The sequence below is a fragment of the Lutra lutra genome, chromosome 16 (assembly GCF_902655055.1).
Source record: "Lutra lutra chromosome 16, mLutLut1.2, whole genome shotgun sequence".
NCBI lineage: Eukaryota > Metazoa > Chordata > Mammalia > Carnivora > Mustelidae > Lutra > Lutra lutra.
The window spans coordinates 42,892,596-42,915,099 of record NC_062293.1 but is presented as its reverse complement, the minus strand read 5'-3'; the positions used below and the strand labels follow the sequence as shown (position 1 = coordinate 42,915,099).

The following is a 22,504-nucleotide window of genomic DNA, read 5'->3' as shown; positions in this document are numbered from 1 at the left end:
AACAGCCCTGAACAGATGGTGCCACCCTGACTGCGACATTATCTCTCTGACCTTTATAGGAAAAATGAGGAAGAATTCTAGAACCTGAGGGCTGGAAGTGAGGATAAGGAACTGAAGGACTTGTTTACGGAGGCCAAGGCATCCAGGACCAGACTCACTCCCTCTCAGACATAACAGCATTGATGTACACACTTCTCTAGAAGGGGAGGACTCTGCTAAGCACAGATGACACCCACAGGGCTCACACACACCCTGTGAGCCCCTCCTGCAAGGCCTCTGCTATGGCACATGCGCACAAAGGACAGTTACATAGAGGCTCGTTCAAGGGCACACATTGACAGAGACCAGAGATGCATGCACACACCTAGAGGAGCTCTTGGCGCTCATGGGCACAAACCCGTAAAAGGTGGTCCCGCAGCACACACACCCACAGGGTACTTCCTGGGCCTGCAAGTACACCCACACCTCCAAGGTGCTCACATCCAGGATCCAGGGGCACAAACACAACCTGAAGAGCAATGCCAGGGCCCACGGGCACATTACACACTCACAGAGTCATTCACACACTCAAGAGTAGGTGTGAATGCACACAAACAGGCATCTGGAAGGAGTTCCCGCAGGCACACGCCTAGAGGGCGCTGCCAGGGCCCAAATGCACACGCGCACCTAGAAGGTGTTCCACAAGCACACACCGGGAGGACGAAGACGCATGCCTAGGGGGCGCTCGTAGGGCCCACGCTCACACGCACGCACACACACCCCTGTCCTGCCTCTCGCCCGCCTCCGCCTCCGCCTCCGCCTTCCAAGGAGGCGCGAGCGGGTGCGGGGCGGACCGGCAGCCGCCGGGCGGGCGGCGATCCAGGGAGTTGCGGAGCCTGTGCGGGGAGCGTGGGGGGGCTGGCGGCACCGCGGGCATGGAGGCGCTGCTGCTGGGCGCGGGGTTGCTGCTGGGCGCCTACGTGCTTGTCTATTACAACCTGGTGAAGGCCCCGCCCTGCGGCGGCATAGCTAGCCTGCGCGGCCGCACGGCAGTGATCACGGGTAAGTGCTAGAAGGCCCGCGGGCGGCGGGGTGGCGGGGAGGCCGGGCGGCGGGGTCAGGGGCCCACCGGGCTCAGCGCGGCTACCGCCCACCCACCGCAGGCGCCAACAGTGGCATCGGGAAGATGACGGCGCTGGAGCTGGCGCGCCGGGGAGCGCGCGTGGTGCTGGCCTGTCGGAGCCGGGAGCGCGGTGAGGCTGCCGCCTTCGACCTCCGCCAGGTGAGGGGTCGGGGGAGAGGCCGGAGAAGGGGAGAGGGTGAGCGGAAAACAGACACAGTAGGACGCGGAAGAGCGAACAGAGCGGCTTCCTTAACTGGTCGTTATGTGCAGAAAACAGTCGGCTGATGCTCTGGTCATACAGGGAAGGAGCACCAGACGCAAGTTAGCTAGTATATTGACTTTCTGAAAGAACTGATCGCTTTTTGAAGACGTTTAAGGATCGGTAAAACTTACATCAATGAAAGACAGTAGGGAAGGGAACAGCAGAGGGAACAGCATATGCAAAGGCCCTGAGGCATGACAGCTTAATTGATTTTTTAAAAACTGAAAGCAAAGGTTTATTGAGTCTGGATGGACCACAAAATATGGAGTAAAGAAGTGAAATAAAGAGGCTGGAAGCTCTGAGCCGGGGCTAGATTCTGGAATCCTTTATAGACTCTATTGAGAAACTCGGATTTTATAGGATGAGCAGTGAAGATCCAATGAAGGGTCCTCAGCAGGGTATGGACTGTCAAAATAGCCTTCTGGGAGGAACCCCTCAGTGGCTGTACAGGCCCGGACTAGGGTGGGGGTGGGGGGGTAGGAGCAAGAATGGGTGAGAGGAGACCAAGGAGAAAGAAGTCAGTTGTAAATGTTAGGATAAGCAATAATGGTCAGAGGGAATGATGATAATAATACCAAGAACTACCTACCAGTGCTGACTGGGGGCCAGGCACCGTTCTAAGTATTTCACACTTATTAACTCATTGAATCTTCACAACAACTTCATGAGATACGTACTATGTTGTTCCCATTTTACAGCGAGAAAACTCAGCCCCAGAGAGATGAATGTCACACTTGTCTAACGTCACGCTCTAATGAAAGACAAAGTCAGGATTTGCATCCAGAGTCCATATACTTGTCCACTATATTCTAATGCATAAGGGCAGATCTTAGTAAAAGGAGGAGGAGGACTCTCAAAATTTGGTACCTGGGGAGAGGGAAGAGGAAAGAGGTGCCTGGTGACAAGCCCAGCCCTTGCTGCCCCACAGGAAAGTGGGAACAATGAGGTCATCTTCATGGCCTTGGACTTGGCCAGTCTGGCCTCCGTGCGGGCCTTTGCCACCGCCTTCCTGAGCTCTGAACCACGGTTGGACATCCTCATCCACAATGCCGGTGAGGGGCAGCAGGCCCTCCCTACAGGGGGGGCGGCGGGTGGGCAACTGTCCCCTCCAGCCAGGTGTATGCCAAGGGCCAGTGGATCCATGGGAAGGACGCCCCCTACCACCTTCTCACAGATGGGGATACTGAGGTCTTCAGGGGTCCCTATGGAGCAGTGGTTCATGTCGAGCCCCTGCCCCAGGGATCAGTTCCTGTGGCCGGACCCACAAGCCGTTTAATCTGATGCTGCGAGTGAACCATATTGGCCCCTTCCTGCTGACTCATCTGCTGCTGCCCCGGCTGAAGACATGCGCCCCAAGTCGCGTGGTAGTGGTATCATCAGCCGCCCACCGGCGAGGGCGCCTCGACTTCACACGCCTGGACCGCCCGGTGGTGGGCTGGCGGCAGGAGCTACGGGCATATGCCGACAGTAAGCTGGCCAACGTGCTGTTTGCCAGAGAGCTCGCCACGCAGCTGGAGGGTACTGGTGTCACCTGCTATGCAGCCCACCCAGGTGAGGCCTGGCTCTCTGACTGTGCTTTGAGTCCCCTCTCCCATCCTTTGCCCATCCTTTGCACCCCCCACCTCTCACTGAGCCCCAGACTCTCAGAACAGTAAGGAAGCACTGTACGAGGAGAGACCTGTTCCTTGCTGATCTTGGAAGGAGGTTCTCCTTATCTGAGCTCTTCCTCTCACACCAGTAAGCCTGGATGCTGGCTACTGGATAGGGTATGTAATGAATGAAGCCCAGGTTCTCACCCCAAGGAGCCATCCATATGAATGAACTCACTATAATAGGAGGATAATGATGATGATGGCTAATAACTACTTGTTCATTAGAAAAGCTTTTACTGATTACCAGTTATGTACCAGGCATTAATCTTGGTGCTGGGAAGACAGCAGTCAATAAAACAGGCCCTTTCCTTGTAGAATTTACATTCTAGTTTAAGGGAAGGGGAGATCACTAATAAATACATTCAATGACAGGTGGTGATAAAATGCTATGGGAAAGATAAAGCAGAGTGACAGGGATAGGAAATGACAGCAGGTGCTGTTTTTCTATGCCAAGGAAGGCATAGACAAAAAGGTGACAGGCTTGAAGGAGATGAGAATGAGCCATGAGGTCGTCAGAGGAGAAGAGCGTAAAGAACAGAGTGGATAGCACGTGCAAAGGCCCCGAGGCAGAAGTCCCTGGTATGCTTGAGAAGGGACAAGGAGCCTCATGAGGCTAGAACAGAGTGAGAGGAGGAGAGTGGCAAGAGATGAGGAATAGAGATGGGCTGGGTCATCTAGGGTCTAGAAGTCCACTTCTAGCATTTTAGCTTTTAGTCTGAGGGAGTTAATGGATGAATAAGGCCCATCTCTGCCTTATGGAACACATTATAGGGTAACCCATATTGCCATACTACATTTTTTTAAGATTTTATTTTTAATTAATCTCTACAGCCAGCATGGGGCTCAAACTCAACCCGGAGGTTGAGAGTCATACTCCAACAACTGAGTGAGACACCAACCATACTGCACTTTAGATAGTCCTTGCCTGAGGCTCACTAGTAATTATAACAGTGACAATAATAATCACAGCTAACATTTATAAGCCTTTATTACACTCCCCATCTCTAATGTCCAGAACAGTAGCTGGTCTGCCATAGGCATTAGTACACATTTGCTGGTTAAACAAAGGAATAGGACTTGAGCTAGAAGAAAAGAGGTCCCCTCGGGCAGAGGATTCAACATGTGGGAAAACCTGGGAGATAGGGATGTACAGGTGGAGAGAAGGAGCCTTGCTGTTGAAATGCGTGAGGTCACCTTGTGGGGACCCTGAATGCCCACTCAATACTATCCTGGTCTCCCTGGAACTGGACTCTGTTCCCCACTCGCTCCTAGCCCTGATCTTGTTGCTCTTCCCCTGGGCCCTCGCCCACCATCCTCACTACTCCTTCCTTTTTTCCTGTCCATAGGGCCTGTGAACTCGGAGCTTTTCCTGCGCCATGTTCCTGGATGGCTGCGCCCACTTCTGCGCCCACTAGCTTGGCTTGTGCTGCGGGCTCCAAGAGGAGGTGCCCAGACACCCCTGTACTGCGCTCTCCAGGAGGGCATTGAGCCCCTTAGTGGGAGATACTTTGCCAACTGCCACGTGGAGGAGGTGTCCCCAGCTGCCCGAGATGACCGTGCAGCTCACCGGCTGTGGGAGGCCAGCAAGAGGCTGGCAGGCCTTGGTCCTGGAGAGGAGGCCGAACCTGATGAAGATCCCCAGCCTGAGGACCCAGGGGCCCCATCTTCCCTGAGCAGACCCCACTCTAAGGAGCCCACAGTTTCTGAACCCCACCCCAGCCCTCAGAGTTCACCAGATCTATCTAAGGTCACACAGAGAATTCACGTTAAAACTGAACCTGAGCCCTAAATCTCCTAATCCCCAGGCTGGGATGCTTTCCATGACACTTTTGTGGCCCTCGAAAACCTTAACTGCATGTCAGCCCCTGCCCTGGGCACTGAGGGGTTTGCAATTTTTACCTCCATGCTTCCTGGCTGGGGCTTCAGATTATGTCCTGAACAGCTCTTTTCCTGGTGGAAGGAAATCGTGGGTGATGATTTCTTCCTGAGAATAACAATAATCCCAGATTGAGAGGTGAGGGCTAATGCGCCAGATGTTGCTTCTGAGCAATTTGAATTCCTTACCTCTGTCCCGACTCTGGGTGATGCTGATCGGCTTTGGATGAGGGGGTACAGCGATTGTAATTTGTAATTACAGTGCAACACTGAGAATTCCGAACTGGGCCCTTTGCAAAACCATGTAGCCACGTAGTTACATGCCCCCCATTTGCCGAGGCGGGATGGGCTGCAGAGGTAAGGGACTTGCCCAAGGTCTCACCACCGGTGGTGGGGCGGGGTGGGGGGGCGGGAGCGGTGTGACTCCGGGGCCCACGGCGGTCGGCTGGGTGCGGGGAGGTGAGGCAGGGCCGCGCCGTCGGGTTCGGGCGGCCCGCAGGAGCAGGATGCGCTGTCCCGGGGTGCTGCGGGGCTGGACACCAGGGAAATAAAGCTTGTGGACTGGCGCCCGAAGCCTCGCGGTCGCCGCTGTCTCCCGGCGGCCCCGCCTTCCGCCGCCACACTTCCGGCGGGGCCGCGAGCGCGGAGGGGCGCGGGCGGGCGGCCGCTGGGGGTGGCGGGATAGGCAGGGCGCGGCCGGTGGTGCGCTCGGTGCTGTCCAGGTCCCTGTGGTGCTCGGGGGCCCTCCGTCCCGCTGGCGCCATGGGCAATTGCCACACGGTGGGGCCCAACGAGGCGCTGGTGGTTTCAGGTGAGAGACTTGCGAGGGAGGTGGGGCCGGGGCTCAGGGGCCGGGAGGGTGTTGGAGCGCGCCGGCCGTGCCCGCGGAGGTGGTCGAGGAGGGGGTTCGGGGTGGGTGCGGGGCTGCGGAGCGAGCGGGGACCGGCTAGGCCGGGGAAGGGCGCGGAGGGTGAGGGACGGGGTAGGGGGCGCGGGTGTCGGTCTGAGAACCTTCCAGGAAGGCCCCTCCTCCCCATTCTCACGCTTGCGGTGCTCGGCGCCCTCGGGACTCCCCCTGCCACTGCGTGTTTTCTCGTGTTTATTCTTTCCTTTCTCCGCCTCCTCCCCTCTACTCCACCGTGGCCTAGGGGGTCCCGAGCTGAGGCCGGAGAGAGTGAACCCGTGGTTACCGGAACACAGCGGTTTGGCTGGATTCTGGCGCCCAGGCCTTGGGGCGGGTCTCACAGCTTCGGAGGGCAGGTGCCTGCCTGGGGAGGGGCGCTGAGACGGGGATCCCTGTGCTCCCGTTAATTCTGAGCAGGTTGGGGCTTGCTGGGGCTTACTGACACTGCCCGCCCCAGAAATGCGGGTGCGGCCTCTACAGGTTGAGAAATCGGGTTCTGGGCTGTATTGCCCCGATTGCAAAATGCTACAGGCTCTAGAATTTCTGGGAGCTTCCTCAGGGCCGTGGGAGTTCTGTACTGGGGAGGGGAGATGTACCTTTGCCTTAAGGCTGCTTAATTTGGTATATTTGGGTATCTTGAGAGATGGCTGAAGCCTTTGAAGCCCCCAGTTTGTGCAGCTCCTGGCTCACCAGTACTGGGGAGGGTGGTGTTTGCTGACAGCTTGAAGGCCTGTAGCTTCGGGAATCCTTCAGGTGATCCCCCCCATCGATGCCAGTTTCCAGCCTGTGTGAAGAGTTGTTAGGGCTGGCTGTAGAAGGGGGTTGGACTAGACCAAGGTTTGGGGCTATACCTTGGGAGTGCTGTGATCAATGCACTGGGAGGTTTTACCCCAGAACCTGGCCTGTGGCTGTTTGGATCTCAGAATCAGTCTCTCCTCGAGGATAGGAAATCCCCACTCTTCCTGACAAGCACGCTCCTCTTTGGGGGGAGAGCAGATAAAACCAGAGGTGGCCTTGGGATTGGGAGGGAGACCCCTCAGAGAGCACTGAGGCCAGACTTGAACCTGTCTCCCAGGCCCTGATCCTAAAGACAACTTTTAGAACCTATTTGCACCACACTTTTTCTCTCTCGGGGAGTTTCCTTCTGGAAGCCGAGACTCTGGGCTCGAGAGAGCGAGCTTTGAGACTGAGAGGTGAGAGGAGCACCTGACATGGGCCGCTCTGTACCTTCCCCTTGCTGGAAACCTGATTTTCTGGCTAGAGGCCAGCCCATTGCTAGCTTCAAAGCTGTTTCAGGGGTGGGGAGAGGAGGCCGAGCTGAGAATTGAGGATGCTGAAGTCGAAGAAGGATGGGTGAGAAGAGGGAAGGATAGTGCCCAGTATCACAGTACCTGGGTATTTGAGTTGATCCTGCCGAGATCCCTCTCTCTCCCGCACCCAAGTCCTGGAAGAGGGGAGCAGCCACTCCCAGCCCTGCCCCCACCTGGTTACTTAAGCTGGTGTCCAAGTCCAGAAGCATCTCGTTCAGCCCAATTTGAGAAGGATGCTGATATATCCCCTGGTCATCTTCTCCACCTGAAAAGGCTGGAAGTTTTTCTTGTTTTCTTACCTCCCTCTGCCCATCTGTAATATAAAACCTTTCTCTGTTTCTACTGTCAGGAACCTAAAAGGGGAATCCAAACCCCATACACCTTTCTCTTGTCTCTACAATAAATCAGAGGTTCCTAACCTGAGGTCCATGGGGAGAATTTAGAGGTCTGTGCATTTGGATAGGGAGAGACGTGAATTTTTATTCTCACTAACCTGAATCAAAAGTTAGCATTTCTTCACTTTATAAATGCCGGCTACAACCCAGGATAGTATTAGGAGATATTTTCCTACCACACCACAGTTTTTGTAGGTACCATCAAAGTTACTCATGCTCCTCATGCCTTTGAAGTTAAGCTAGTTATTAAATCTACCACTGGATTTTATTATTTAATGTTTTACTGTATCACATGTATTACCACATATTACATACCATACATTTGGTTATTTTAATATTTTTATAACTTTCCAGATGTGTTTCCTGTTTATTTTATGCATTTATGTACACTCCAGCATTGCTCAGTGACTAAGGGGGGTTGTGACTCAAAAAAAGCTAAATCCCCTTTGTAGAGTATGGTCTTCTGGAATAGTGGGAAGAAGGTAGAAAAGAGGCAGGAAGGGAGGAGAGTGTTCCTGAGAGGGCAGAGGGATGGGCTGGGTCTGGAGGGGCTGAGAGCGGGGTGGAGGTTATTGTGGGATGTTTCATGATTTTTTTTTTTTAAGATTTCCTTTATTTATTTGAGAAAGAGAGAGAGAGAGCATGAGTGGAAGAGAGGGGCAGAGGCAGAAGCAGACTCCCCACTAAGCAGGGAGCCTGATGCAGGCCTTGATCCCAGGACCCTTCAACCTGGGCTGAAGGCAGACGCTTCATGACTGAGCCACCCAGGCACCCCTGTTTTGTGATTCTTCAGGTTGGGCGAAGACAGAACAAAGGAAAGTAAGTTGGGTTAGAAAACGTACGATAGGGACGCCTGGGTGGCTCAGTTGGTTAAGCAGCTGCCTTCGGCTCGGGTCATGATCCCAGCGTCCTGGGATCGAGTCCCACATCGGGCTCCTTGCTTGGCGGGGAGCCTGCTTCTCCCTCTGCCTCTGCCTGCTATTCTGTCTGCCTGTGCTCGCTCGCTCTCCTCTCTCTCCGACAAATAAATAAAATCTTTAAAAAAAAAAAAAAAGAAAGAAAACGTACGATAAGGGACGCCTGGGTGGCTCAGTTGGTTGGACGACTGCCTTCGGCTCAGGTCATGATCCCGGAATCCCGGGATCAAGTCCCACATCAGGCTCCCAGCTCCATGGGGAGTCTGCTTCTCCCTCTGACCTTCTCCTAGCTCATGCTCTCTCTCACTGTCTCTCTCTCAAATAAATAAATAAAATCTTTAAAAAAAAAGGGGGGGGGCGCCTGGGTGGCTCAGTGGGTTAAAGCCTCTGCCTTCAGCTCAGGTCATGATCTCAGAGTCCTGGGATCGAGCCCCACATCGGGCTCTCTGCTCAGTGGGGAGCCTGCTTCCTCCTCTCTCTCTGCCTGCCTCTCTGCCTCCTTGTGATCTCTGTCTGTCAAATAAATAATAATAATAAAAAAGAAAAAAAGAAAACGTACGATAAAACCAGGAGAAACTTCCAGGTGTGAAAAGAGTGAGAGCAAGGGAGATCAAGGAAGGGACACCTACATGGTCTCTTTGGGGAGTGGTGCTTCTCAGACTCAGGGTGACCAGGAATCTGGGAGGAAGAAGCCTTCAGGGGGAGGAGCCTGCTGGGGGGCAGAGCAGGCTGGAAGGCCCAGCTTCCTGTTGCTCTCCCTGGGAACCTGGCCATGTTGCCCTTGGCCAAGACCCAGCTTAAGTGGTGACAGCCTGCTCCCAAGGTCAAAGACTAAATTAAAGGTAAAGCACAGGACCTCCCCCACCCCCCATTACTTACCCTTCTCCCTCCCCACCCCTACCACCTCTACCCCCTACACTGAAGAAGCTCCCTAGCACGGCCAGAGGCAGTTAGGCCCTAGCCCTCACCAGGCCAGAGTGAAACAGGCTGTGATGTGTGATCCTCTCAGGTTCTCATATCCTAAGATGGCTTAGGTTTCAGCTTGATCACTTGCCCTTAGAGCCTCCCACCCCACTCCCAGGGCTGAGAAGCCTGCAGTAGCTTCCCTTGTGCAGCAGCCCTGCGGGCTGGTATTTCCATCACAGAGAAACAGAGTTCCTCTTCCCTCCCCTACTCATACTGTGTGCCTGCTCTTTGCTCCCTGAACTTCTGGTAAGGCTCCTTGCGCAAGGTGCAGGCCCTGGAGGCCAAGTGGGCCGGCCACCGGATGAGCTGGCTCAGGCACCAGCTCTCTGTGCTGACGGGCACTCTGCCCTCGTGGGGTCCCCTTCGCCTCCACCTGTCCAGAACTCCTCTCCAGCTCCTTGTTCTTTCTGTTGTCTTTCTTTCCCTTGTTGGTGTCCCCACCCACTCCGACCTGGACTCCACAGCTACACTGATAGGGTAGCCACTAGCCATTTAAACTTTAATTAAATTTCTAAATTAGAAATTTAGAAATGGAAACTTAGGTGGCTCAGTCGGTTGGGCGTCTGCCTTTGGCTCAGGTCGTGATCCCAGAGTCCCAAGATGGGCCCCGTGTTGGGCTTTCTGCTCAGCAGCAAGCCTGCTTCTCCCTCTCTCTCTGCTCCTCCCGCCCCCCACCCATTCGTGCTCTCTCTAATAAAGAAATAAAATCTTAAAAAAAAAAAAAAAAAGAAATTTAGTTCTTTGGTTACATTGGCCACATTTCAGGTGTGAAGTAAGCCCCCGTGGCCAATGGCTGCTGTATTACACACTGCAGCTATGCAACATTTCAACCCTCACAGGAAATCCTCTCGGACAAGATTGCTCTGGAAGTTATTCCCCAACATCAGCCACCATGCCTTGCCTAGGTCCCTGCAGAAGGCTTCTCTCCAATCTCCTAGACCACCCCATCCCCATCTTCCTTGTGCAAAGCAGTGTTTCTGGAAATGCAAATGTAATTTTGTTGCTCCCCCCCACTTAAATCCCTATGTGACCTCCTCATCACACTCTCTCTCTCTCTCTCTCTCTCTCTCACACACACACACACACACACACACACGCAGTTTCTTGGCCTGATACTTGAGACACCCTATGATCTGCTCTCCCTGCTGTGGGTCCTCAGAGACACTGTGACCCAGCTACAGGAAACGACCCCTCACCCTTGCCCATTGGAAGCACACATGCTAAGGCTTTCCCGAAAATCCAAGCTGGTATATACAGAAATGACGACATCCACTGGCTTTTTCCCAAATCACATTTCCTTTGAATCATCTACTTCCTGTACATTTTTGGGTTGTTTTTTTTTTTTTTTTTTTTTTTTTTTTTTTTTTTTTTTTGCGTTGCAAGGAAACTGCCTTCTAGCTTTTACTAAAGTTTCCTTGAGCTTGATGAATAATTTTGGCATTTGCAGGAGAGTTCACAACAAGAATTTCAGGAATTGGTTTTTCTTACTTCTACACAGACAGCATGCCGGGCATGTCTATGGCTAGATTCAAGTTGGGGCCCGATTCAACATTCTGTGTAATTGATAGAGTTTCTTTTTTCGACCTTTCCCCTTTCTCTTCACTTATCCCATGGGTGCCACAGGCTGGCCTTTGTTTGGAGGCCTTGCCTTCCCTCTTCACCCTACTCCCCAGAGGCCCACAGTCAGTGTGCAGCCCTGGGAATAGAGAAACAGCTTTACTGAGATGTGTCTGCTGGGCGTGAGTGAGGATCCCATCTTGGCTCTGAGACTCCTCCCTCCCATCGGCCTCCCAGTGCCCCCCGCCCCCTCCCAGGGCCCCCTGCGTTCCCCCTTGGCCTGCACACGCCTTGATAACATGCAGATCACACAGTGTTAGTATTAATGATCTCAGGAGAAGTTCCCACCTCTTTCCAGATGGGAGTCGTATCTTCATCTCTGACTCCCTAGCCCAGAAACCTACATTACGAGTTTGCTGAATGAATGGTTGGAAAGATGGAAGCTTTTCCTGTTTACTCCTGCCCACTGACTTCCTCTGTTCCTTGAAAACACTTACATTGGGAACCACTCATTGGATAGCTTTTTATGCAAATCATGTATCTACTGAACTTGAGTTTCAAGCCCTTAGGAGCTCTCTTCCCCTTCTGTGTGACCTCAGCAACCAACAGTGGGAATTGTCAAGGGTCAGGGTCAGTAAAGGGCCCGAGTTGCTGGTGAAGGGACGGGGAGTAGACAGACCCAAGAACTGACTGACCAGCAGTGGTTTGCTTTGCTCTCCAGGGGGCTGTTGTGGTTCTGACTATAAACAGTACGTGTTTGGCGGCTGGGCCTGGGCCTGGTGGTGTATCTCCGACACTCAGAGGTAAGGGCTCAGGGGCCCCCGGGAACCTGACATCCAGGTGGGCAAGGGAGAGGGAAGGATTTCTAGGCTTCCCCCTGCCCCGCTTCCCCCTGCAGTCAGCTAGAGCATCCACCACTTGCCACATTTCATCCTGGGGGGGTGGGACCTCCTAAGACACAGGTGAGAAGGGGTGCAGGGGGTTCATCTGGGCACCTTCTCCTTAGTGGGGATGCTTTGTTCCGCTGGAGACATCAGTTGTGTCCCAGAGCATCTGGGTGTCATGCCCAGGCAGAATCCTCATTCCGTAAGTCTAGCTCAGTTATTCACGAATTCTAAATTTTCCTCCCTGTGGAGAGGAGAGGCTGAAAAGACCCACACACGCCCTCACCTGTGCAGGCCCAGACAATGCAGGCAGTGGCTACTTACAGACAGGGGGAGGAGAGCTAAGGAATTGGTGCTGGGCTGGGCAAAACAGATCTGGACCTCCGTGGTTGGTCTGGAAAGACTCACTAAACGAAGGGAGATGTCATCGGGCTCTCACTGGAGCTACTCCAGGACTTGGGCCTCCAGGCCCAGACTTGGCCCGCCCCCCCAGGAGATGAGGCAGGCAAGCCACCTTTCCACCATCACCCTTTTCCTAACTGTGCCCACATCCTTCCAGGCCAGGACCCAGGCAGCAGGGGCAGCAGAACTGGGAGGGTAGGAGGGACAGTGGCGGTTCCAGTGGAAATCCCCCTCTGCCCCAGCTCCACCAGTCAACAGAGGGAAGCCCCAGGGCTACACAGAGGTTGAGGGTGTTGGCTAGGGTCAAGAGCAGGAGGTCAACTGTTTAACTTCACTGATTTCCCAGTAGCCCTCTCCTCACTTTGCTCCACCTGAATTGAGGGATCATAGGGGACTGTTAAGGCCCGAGGCTGAAAGTGTCCGAGAATAATCACGACTGGTCACAACTTCTCTCAGGAGTGGGCCAGCTGGCCTGTGGGAAGCCATGGGCTGCCCTCTCCAGAGGCACTGTCCCAGGATGACAGTGTCCTGTCCGAAGACCTTGCTGCACACCCGGCCCTGGAGAGTTCGCAGCTCACCTAAACACCTGTCCCTTGCGTCCATCCACCACTAGGGTCACACCCCTGCGGCCCTTGCTCAGTGTTCTTGGCACCCCCCCTCCCCTGCTGCTTATTCCAGGGAGCAGAGCCCCTGAGACAGGGGGCCAGGCTTCTCTGACAGTAAGTCTAGAGGTAAGGAGAAGAGGGCTTCGTGCCTAGTCCTAGGAAACGGATCTCCCCCACCCAGGCTTAGCGTTCTCCCTCTGGTCCCACTTGCTGGGGAGTCTGAGCCCTTGGCCCCGCCCCTTCTCGGACTGTCTTTCTGAGGGCAGCCCCTTCCCAGACCCCTGGCCTATTTGAAGGACATCTCTACAAGCTGGGGCCTCAATATTCTGAGGCTGGCAGGAGCCTCTCAGGTCAGAGTAGGGGCTTCTAACCCAGCCTGGATTCTAAGCCTCCCATCCCACAGCCACCCTTCATGTCCCCCACCTCCGCTGTCAGCCATCCAGTCTCCAGGCTCCATGAAGTCGCTGCTACTGCACTCTGCTGCCAAGTCCTATAGGATCCTGAGGCCCGCCTGTGGCAGTTCCCTCTCCCTCACCTGAGTGACTCCTCCCCCTCTGGCGTCTGAGCTGCAGCCTCCTTCCTTCCCTTGTTCCTTCTCTCCTTCCCTCCCTCTCTCCTCCTTCCCTGGAAGAGAGCTTGGTGCGTTCCTGTCTGAGCCGGGTCTAGAGTCCTCTCAGGCCCAGGAGTGCTAGGATTAGGGGCTTGAATGAAGGCAGCCTTTGCACACCTGCATGACCTATGCCAGCAGGGCTCCACAGGGCCCACTGCTCCCATCCCCCGGCCCACCTGCTTCTGCTCCTTGGGCCTCAGCCACTGTCCTCCTTTCCTCTGATCTTAGGAAACCTCCCACGCTGCCCACAGCCTAGCCCAGCCCGCTACCCAGCACACACACTCACACACACGCAGGCTGTGCTAGGGAGCCCCAGCGAGGGTGGGCCGAGCAGCTTCAAGGCACCTTGCTTTCTTTGCCATAACCCCTTCTCTACCTGGGCCCAACTTTGGAAATTCCAAAGTGAATTACTCCATCCCCTCCCTGTTGTCCCTGTGAATATTCTGGCAGGGACACACTTCCTCCCCCAGCCTTCCCTGACACTTATCCCCCCAAATCAGAAAATCCCAGGTTCTCCCTAGGCTTTTCTGGCCCAAAATTCCCTTCTTAGTGACAGGGAGCGCAGATCAAAGCAGGACTCGGTATTTGCCCTGGCCTGTGAATCCCCACAGTGGCCTCTCCTGCCCAGTTTCTGGACACAGAGGTTTGCCTGTGTTTGGAAGGTACAAGTGAGGCCAAGTCTCCCAGACTGTGCCAGGACCATCCTGAGAAAGTGAGGCAGTGGGCAACCTTGGTGCCCTGTGCATAGGCCTCCCCACCTCAGGGAGGCCCAGGGTGTCAGCAGGCTTTACCCCCAGCCCAGCAGCTCCTCCTTAGATGGGTATGGGGGCTAGGGAAGGCATCCAGGCCAGCAAGGGGGTTTCCTCTGTTCCCCTACAGTCCTAGGCTGAGCTGGCAAGAGAGGGCTCAAATACTGAGAGCAACCTCCCCCCACCCCCAGGCATCAGGCATCATTGCTTGTCTGGTAACCACTGTGTGTGTTTGCTGTGTCCCCTCCTATCCCTCCTGTCCCTACCTCTCCCTCCCCCTGGCCGCTCCTCAGACTGTCTCTGGAGGTTATGACCATCCTGTGTCGCTGTGAGAATATTGAGACGTCGGAGGGGGTCCCGCTATTCGTAACAGGGGTTGCACAGGTAATAACCCACCTGCTTCCTCCTCTGTGCCTAACCTTTTCTCTTCCTGCCCTGCGGGGCCCGGCAGGCAAGACCCAGATGGACTCCCCTCCTAAGAGTGTGCCTCCCTCCCCTCTGCTCCCTCCTGCGCTGCTCTGGGTGCCAGGATAGACCCCTGTAGATCCCCAGCTCCCTTGCCCTCACATACTGGGGCTGCTAGTGGGGAAAGAACAAGGGAGTCTGGAAGCTCTGCCCAGGTCTGCCAGGGGGTAGTGTCCTTGGATGCCAAGGGGTAAGTTGAGGCAGGAGACACAGGCCCCTGTGTGCCAGAGTGAGGCTGTCGGGCTAGAGAGGTTTCAGTCCAACTACTCCAGGCGCCACGGAACCCCTTGCTAGCCAGCCCCCACCTGTCCTAGCCCTCCTCCACGCAGGGCCAGAAGATGGGTTTCCTGAAGAGTTCTGTTCTCCCAGCTCCTTGGCCTCCTCCGATCTCCCTGACAGGTCTTTTTTTTTTTTTTTTTTTTTTTTTTTAATTTATTTATTTATTTATTTGACAGACAAAGATCACAAGTAGGCAGAGAGGCAGGCAGAGATAGAGGAGGAAGCAGGCTCCCCGTCGAGCAGAGAGCCCGATGCGGGGCTCGATCCCAGGACCCTGGGATCATGACCCGAGCCGAAGGCAGAGGCCTCAACCCACTGAGCCACCCAGGCGCCCCCTCCCTGACAGGTCTTAACAAAACCAGTCTTGGCTCTTCCCTGCCCCTCGTTTTTGTGCAGAAACCTCTGAGCAAATCTCTCGTCACTTGTGTTAGTTTCCTTACATGTGAGATAGGGGAATCCTGTCCTCTGTGCTTTGTAGGGAGTTGGGAAAGGCAAGTAAAGCAATATAAGGGCCCTTCGGGATTTTTGGAAAAGAAGTGCTGCAGAGGGGCACCTGGGGGGCTCAGTCGGTTGATCGTCTGACTCTTGGTCTCAGCTCAGGTCTTGATCTCAGGGTCGTGAGTTCAAGCCCCGGGTTGGGCTCCATGCTGGGCATGGAGCCTACTAAAAAAAAAAAAAAGAAGAAGAAGAAGAAGCAGAAGAGGGAGTGCTAGAGAAACCCAAGCTTATCATGGATCCAATCTCACTTAGAAAAGCAAGTGACCGGATGTCTCACTCTCCATTGCTGTGTGGCTGGCCATAGCCAGGGAAACCCTTTCCTGACCCGAGGTGTTTGCCTCCCAGTGCTTTCCTTGTGCTGTGCCAACACTCACCTTCACCGCTTCACTCGTCAGCTCTCTGTTGAGCACTGTGGATGCAGCAGTGAGCGTCAGAAAGCCCCTGTCCCCCCTCAGAGCCTACACGCTGGGTCCCCAGACTGGAAGAGCCCTAACCATCTTCTTACCCATCCCCTTCCCTTGCATGAAATCGCCCTTCAGGCTTCTCAGGCAAAACCCTACACCACCTCTCCCCTGCCTTGCCTGTCCTGCTGGCTCTCCCCAGGTGGAAGACTGTCCCCACCTCACGCATTGCTTGTAGCCTCCAGCAGTTGGACCTCAGCACAGAGGCCTGAGAAGCCCAGAGCACCTTGTGTGGAGTGGGCAGGGTCCCCGCTTCCCTCGAAAAAGTGGCTCCGCTCCCCCTCCAACCTACTACCTACTAGGAACAGCTGCAAGTGCCCACCTCCCCAAGTCTCCAGAGGGATTGGAAATTCCCTTTCAAGCTGGGTGGTGTGGTCCCTTGAGATGGTCTGCGCCAGGGAGCTCTCGTGTGACCTCTGCCCTCACTCCCCACTTGAGCCACTCGGGACCAGCCCCGGAGGGTAGCCTTCAAAGCAAACCCGCCGCCAGCTGAAGGGACCAGGCGGGACTTCCCTTGCAAGGGGCAGACGCAGGATCACCTCCATCGTGGTCCATCAGCGGGCACACTTCGGCCAAGCCAGGCTAGTAGGCAGAGCTTTCTAGGGCATCTCCGGGTACCGAGCAGACCCAGGATCAGACAAAGGCCTCTGAGGGATGTTCCCATGACGCCCGCAGATGACCAGGACTTCCAGAGCATTCCCAGGCCATCCACACACAGCTACCCCTGCAACCCCCCAACCGGCCCAGGCCACCCCCACCCACTTCTCCACTTCCTTCCCCCACACCACCAGCCAGGATGCCCTGAGCAGGGGACATGTGTGCCGTGGGTAGCACGCTGCACCGGTGCTGCTCTGCCTCCTCCCGCATCTCCTCACACACCCCTCCCCACAAGCCCTCAAAGCGTGCCCCCATCCCTCTGTAGCAGGACCCCGGCCCATCCCAGCTGGAGCAGTGAGGTGCTGGACTCTCCCCACACCCCAGGCCCGGGGCCCCCAGACCCATGCCCCTGTTTTGCATTTCTTGGCAGGATTTCCCTAGAGATTATGACGTTGCAGCCCCGCTGCGAGGACGTAGAGACGGCCGAGGGGGTAGCTTTAACTGTGACGGGTGTCGCCCAGGTATAGTAACTCAGCAGCCCTGCGCATGTCCGTTGAGCTGCCTCGTCCCTCTGCTGGGTGTGGGGGGAGGAGGAGAGGACAGCAGCCAGGGGCAATCTCTCTCCAGTGCCCCTGCCCCTACCCCCCCAACCAAGAGAGGGTCGTCGCCACTGGAACGTGCTCACTCGGCCCCTTGGCCACTCAGCAGGACTAACAGACACCCCTTTTCTCCTCAGCGGGGCCCGCAAGGGACAGAACCAGTGCTGAGGGCTCCTGTCTCACTAACCCCCCGATTCTTTGCAGGTGTTGGAAGTGCCACGTCCCAGAATCCAGGCCTTCCCTGTCCCTGGGTTGGGGGCTAAAGGGGAGGGGACCAGAGGACAAGGCCACGTGAGGCAGAGGAACTCTCTGGGAGGTTACTTAGTATTCCCAGCTCAGGGCCTGGGCGAGGGGCTTCCTGCTCTAGCCCAGTTCTCAACTTCACAGAGCAGCAAGCTGCAACCGTGTTAGAGGCCTCTGGTAAGGGGGTGGTTGCCTTAGTACCTGGGGAAGGAAAGGCAGGAAGATACCCACCCTCAGTGGCGTCCCCCAAGACCTGTCTCTTGCCCTGTCCAGGCTCTTTTCCTCAGCCTGTCTGCCTGTGTCCCTACTACTCATTCTCCTTTTCGCCCTCTCTGACCCTCAGCCTGCAGGTGTCCCACCTGTGGGGAGCCTGCATGGGAGGAACTGGCTAATGAGGGAAGAGTGAATGGGCTGAGGGGTGGGGAGATGAGCCCCAGATGCCTAGCAGACAGGCTGTGTCAGGGCCTGAGGCTGCCTGTGAACATCAGGTTTGTCAGTGTAAGAATTCCTGGTGTGCTATCCCTGCTAGAGGCCTCGGCGAGTCTCTACCACCTCCTGGCCCCTGGGCCTCCAGGTCTGAAAAAGGAGGGGGGAGGGGCACAGCCACCATCCTCCACACCTTTGGGTCTGGGGCCTCTGTCTGCCCCACTCCAGCCTGGTTCAGGCACCTCTGTGACCACTGGCAGGTGAAGATCATGACGGAGAAGGAGCTGCTGGCGGTGGCCTGTGAGCAGTTTCTGGGCAAGAATGTGCAGGACATCAAGAACGTCGTCCTGCAGACCCTGGAGGGGCACCTGCGCTCCATCCTCGGTAAGGCCCCGGCCCGCCCAGGGACCCTTCTGCTGCCTTCAAGAACCTCGCAGGATCTCCAAGGCCGGGGCAGGGAGGGGTGCAGGGCAGGGCAAGGGAATCTGTCAGTCCCACCAAGACTTTAGGTGGCCCAAGGGAAGGGGAGGGCGCTGGGATGAGGGGGACGAGGGCTGCCAGTCTGGTCAGGCACCTGGTGTTGCTTGGGACACCTCTGCTCATCCAGCCTGGGCTCTCAGAAGGAGGCTCACTGTTAAATGCTGTGAAGAAGAACCCCGAGGAAGGCCCAGCTCAGACTACAACGTGTGCACACACTCAGACCACTGCTTGCATGCTGCCTCCCTTGCCCAGTGGGCTGGGCCCCCAGGAAGCCAGCCCACGATGCCTCTTTCCCCAGGGACCCTGACCGTGGAGCAGATTTATCAGGACCGAGACCAGTTTGCCAAGCTGGTGCGGGAGGTGGCAGCCCCTGACGTCGGCCGCATGGGCATCGAGATCCTCAGCTTCACCATCAAGGTGATGGGTGCAGCCCCCCTTTGAGTGTTTGGCCCCTTTGTTCCTGTGACTGTTCCCAAAGATGACTCCCCCTTCCCTCCCAGGACGTGTATGACAAAGTGGACTATCTGAGCTCTTTGGGCAAGACGCAGACCGCTGTGGTACAGAGAGATGCAGACATCGGGGTGGCCGAGGCCGAGCGGGACGCAGGCATCCGGGTACACGGTCTTTCCTTCCCACCCCCAGGGACAGGGATCTCAGGGCTGGTGGGACCTTGCCAGCACGGGGGACCCTCAGCACCTGCCCCTGCGGTTGCCAGGAAGCGGAGTGCAAGAAGGAGATGCTGGATGTGAAGTTCATGGCAGACACCAAGATTGCCGACTCCAAACGAGCCTTTGAGCTGCAGAAGTCAGCTTTTAGTGAGGAGGTCAACATCAAGGTGAGGCGCCATCGGGCATCCCAGGTCAGGGCTCAGGGCTCAGGACCTGGCAGCCGGCCTCTGACAGCCCATCCTCCCACCGCAGACGGCCGAGGCCCAGCTGGCCTACGAGCTGCAGGGCGCCCGGGAGCAGCAGAAGATCCGGCAGGAAGAGATTGAGATCGAGGTTGTACAGCGCAAGAAGCAGATCGCAGTGGAGGCGCAGGAGATCCTTCGTACGGACAAGGAGCTGATCGCCACGGTGCGCCGCCCTGCTGAGGCTGAGGCCCACCGCATACAGCAGATCGCCGAGGGTGAAAAGTGAGCACCCTGGCCGCAGCCCAGTGGGCACTAGTCAGGCTCCTTGGTCCGCGTACCCCACCTGCTTCCCAGCCCCAGCTTGGAAGCCACCTCTCCCGGAGCCTCCTGACTGTGAAGTGGAGGTGACCTGCCTCCCCCATGGGATTGGCACTGGGAGGGCTGGAGGGGATAATGGAGGTTTGAGGGCCCGCTATGGGGTTTGGCTCAGCGGGCATCCTGGCTAGTCCCCCCTCCCATTTGCATCTAAGCAGCCAGTGGCCTCCCCCTGGCCAGAGCCAGAAAGCTGGGGCACCTCCTTTCCTGGGTCCCCACCCGCCGACACCCATCAAAGCAGAGGGCTTGAGGGTTTGCCGGCGCCCAGGCAAGGCCTGAGGGGCCCCTGGCTCTTGCCACTGATCCTGCCTGGTGTGAACTCCTGCAGGGTGAAGCAGGTCCTCTTGGCGCAGGCAGAGGCTGAGAAGATCCGCAAGCTCGGGGAGGCGGAGGCAGCGGTCATCGAGGCAATGGGCACAGCAGAGGCTGAGCGGATGAAGCTCAAGGCCGAGGCCTACCAGAAATACGGGGACGCTGCCAAGATGGCACTGGTGCTGGAGGCCCTGCCGCAGGTGAGGCCCCCACCCGGGGGTGGGTCTGGCGGGCCTCTTCCAGAGCACAGCCACAGGCTGGCTAGAAGCATTCAACGCAGAGGGGCCCGGCAGCAAGGCAGGACCCCTACAACACGCATGGGCTCACCTGACCCCCTGGGTCTCTGACTGTGGCTTGCAAATAAGAGCCCCAAGCTGCACTGGGATGGAGGGAGGCAGAAGGAGGAGGGAGAGATAGCGGATGGGGCAGGTGGACAGAGTCAGCACCAGCCAAGCTCTCCTCCCACCCCCCCACCTCCTAGATTGCTGCTAAAATTGCCGCCCCCCTGACCAAAGTTGATGAGATTGTGGTACTCAGCGGGGACAACAGCAAGGTGACATCAGAAGTCAACCGGCTGCTGGCCGAGCTGCCAGCCTCCGTGCACGCCCTCACAGGTGTGGACCTGTCCAAGGTGAGTGCCTGGCTGGTGGCAGGAGGAGCCATCACCGGCCCCAGAGCCCCGGCCTCACAGCATCTCCCATCCTGGCAGATACCCCTGATCAAAAAGGCCACCGGTGCACAGGCATGAGGCTCCCGAAGGCCTGCACCCTTCAGCAGCCGTTTTCCTACCACTGCGACAACAGGAACGTTACTGACTCTGGTGCCTTATTTCGTAGGGACCAGAAGTGCTGTGTGTTCAGTCCTTCTCTGGCTGTCTTCCCTCCTCTCCTGTCTCTGGCTGTGTCCTCTCACTTCTCTCTTTCCCACACCTTCACATTCACTGCCACATCCATCTGGTTCGTCTCTTCGCCCTCGTCTCCCATCTCCCCGGACGTTTCTCCCTTTGTCGTTTTCTCTCCCTCTCTTTTCCCACCCTCTACATACATCATGTAGTTCAAGCTGAATACATTTATTATAATCACTGTCTTGTCTGTGGGGGGCGGTGGCCCTGCTGCCTCTCTGAATCCTGGTGCCTTGAAGTTCTCTGTGCATCTGACCATCCTCCCCGTGACCCTTGCCAAGACTCGGCATGGGTGTGGAGGGTCTGGGTTGGATGGCCCCCCTCCCCTCTCCTGGCCTGATCTTCCCAGCCCTAAGCCCTGCCCCAGGAAGTCCCCAGCCTCACCCACTCCTGAGCCCCTAGGCCTCGCTGGCCATCGCCCTCCCCAGCCCTGCACTCGCACCTTCCCTCTCTCTCCCTGCCAAGGGGCACAGAGGCAAGGCCTCCTGTCTATAGCAGCTCCCTCGGTTCACTACTGCCTTAGGAGGCCCCTGCTTGTGCTCAGGGAAGTCCCCTTCACGGACATGTCCCTACTAGGTGGAGTAGGGCTCAGCCCCAACTCTGTTAAGCCTTTCTGGGATCAGGGTCTAGCCCTGTTGGGGACTAGAAGGTGTGTAGACCCTCTTCCTGCTAGGCCCGCGCTGTCCCAGGTATGGGGCCAGGCCCTTCCAGTGGGCATGACTGCACCAACCCCATGCAGAATCGAGTGCTGTAGATTGGCCAGACTCTATACCCTTTGTGCCATCTTTCTTCTGACCAGAGTGATAGGGTTCCAGCCATGGGGAAGCAGCCCAGCCCTCTGTCTCCTGGCTCTAGTGGAGACAGAAGAACCCAGAGCCCAAGCGTCATGGTGGGGGTGCTGTGGGCATCCGATGGTCCCCGTCTCCCACTTCTGGCTCTGCCCCAGCCTGTGTAGCTGTTCTGCATGTGGATGCTGCATGTCTGGTCTGGGGCTTGGATGCGGCACTGCCCCACTGCCTGACCCTTCTAGTAAAATAAAGATCTGTTATGCCTACACCCCAGACTGTGTCTTCTCTGAGGGGAGGGACTAGGAAGCAAGGATGGACCAAGTTCTCACCCATACACCCGTTCGGCCTGAAGGCTACACTTCGTTCTTACCCATGACAGCCACTGGGGGGCATTAGCACCCCGGCCTTGTCTCCAGTAGCACCCTGGGGCGGCGAGGCCATTGGCCCCGGGTGCTGTGGCCAGAGCTGAGCCTTGGGAGACCTGGTTCCATTGCAGGCAGAAGATGGAGGGGGCTGCTGGGTTCACTGCATCTCTCTGTCCGTCCTGAGTCCCACTCAGTAATGGAGCCCGTTTCTCAGCCTTAAGAGCATGAACTCTGAAGTCAGACTGCTTAGGTTTAAATTTTAGCTCTGTTGGTATTCCCCTGTGTGATCTTGAGCAAGTAACTTCGTCTGTCTGGGCTTTCATATTCTTACTGATTTTACAAACTTCTCTAATGCTTGCTCTGTGCCAGGCATTGTCCTGGATGGTGAGGAGACCACAGTGAACAATACGGACGCTAGCTTTTAGAGCTTACATTCAGGTGGAGGTACAAAATAGACAGTTTGGGGTGGGGTGAAATTTTAGGGTGTCAAAGGAAGGCCTCACTGAAAAGGTAGCACTGAAGAAAGTAAAGGCATGAGCCATGAATGAAGAGCTTCCTGTCCAAAGACCCTGAGGTAGAAGTGGGTCTGGCAGGATGCTTGGGTGGCTCAGTCGGTTAGTCATCTGCCTTTGGCTCAGGTCATGATCTCAGGGTCCTGGCATTGATCCCCTT

At 56.3% G+C, this 22,504-nt stretch overlaps 2 protein-coding genes across 9 annotated transcripts; both read left to right on the top strand.

Annotated features, from left to right (window-relative positions):
• The first annotated feature begins 766 nt into the window (after positions 1 to 766).
• On the top strand, positions 767 to 5,169 carry DHRS13 (dehydrogenase/reductase 13). The gene is made up of 5 exons (XM_047707595.1): positions 767 to 1,041; positions 1,143 to 1,261; positions 2,293 to 2,416; positions 2,604 to 2,915; positions 4,363 to 5,169. Exons 1-5 carry the CDS (start codon positions 915 to 917, stop codon positions 4,803 to 4,805), a joined length of 1,125 nt encoding a protein of 374 aa, XP_047563551.1. The 5' UTR covers positions 767 to 914; the 3' UTR covers positions 4,806 to 5,169.
• A 348-nt stretch (positions 5,170 to 5,517) lies between these two features.
• On the top strand, positions 5,518 to 21,735 carry FLOT2 (flotillin 2). Of its 8 annotated transcripts, none has more exons than XM_047707587.1 (11): positions 5,518 to 5,702; positions 11,662 to 11,743; positions 14,484 to 14,574; positions 18,019 to 18,142; positions 18,537 to 18,655; positions 18,739 to 18,852; positions 18,954 to 19,073; positions 19,159 to 19,373; positions 19,795 to 19,978; positions 20,260 to 20,409; positions 20,488 to 21,735. In XM_047707587.1, the coding sequence occupies exons 1-11, from the start codon at positions 5,654 to 5,656 to the stop codon at positions 20,524 to 20,526; spliced, it is 1,287 nt and encodes a 428-aa protein (XP_047563543.1). In that variant the 5' UTR covers positions 5,518 to 5,653; the 3' UTR covers positions 20,527 to 21,735. The 8 variants fall into 8 exon arrangements, with proteins under 8 accessions (XP_047563543.1, XP_047563542.1, XP_047563545.1 ...); XM_047707586.1 differs by lacking the exon at positions 14,484 to 14,574 and adding an exon at positions 16,921 to 17,011 and having other exon boundaries at positions 5,521 to 5,702; XM_047707588.1 differs by lacking the exons at positions 5,518 to 5,702; positions 14,484 to 14,574 and adding exons at positions 8,298 to 8,319; positions 16,921 to 17,011.
• The last annotated feature ends 769 nt before the right edge of the window (positions 21,736 to 22,504 follow it).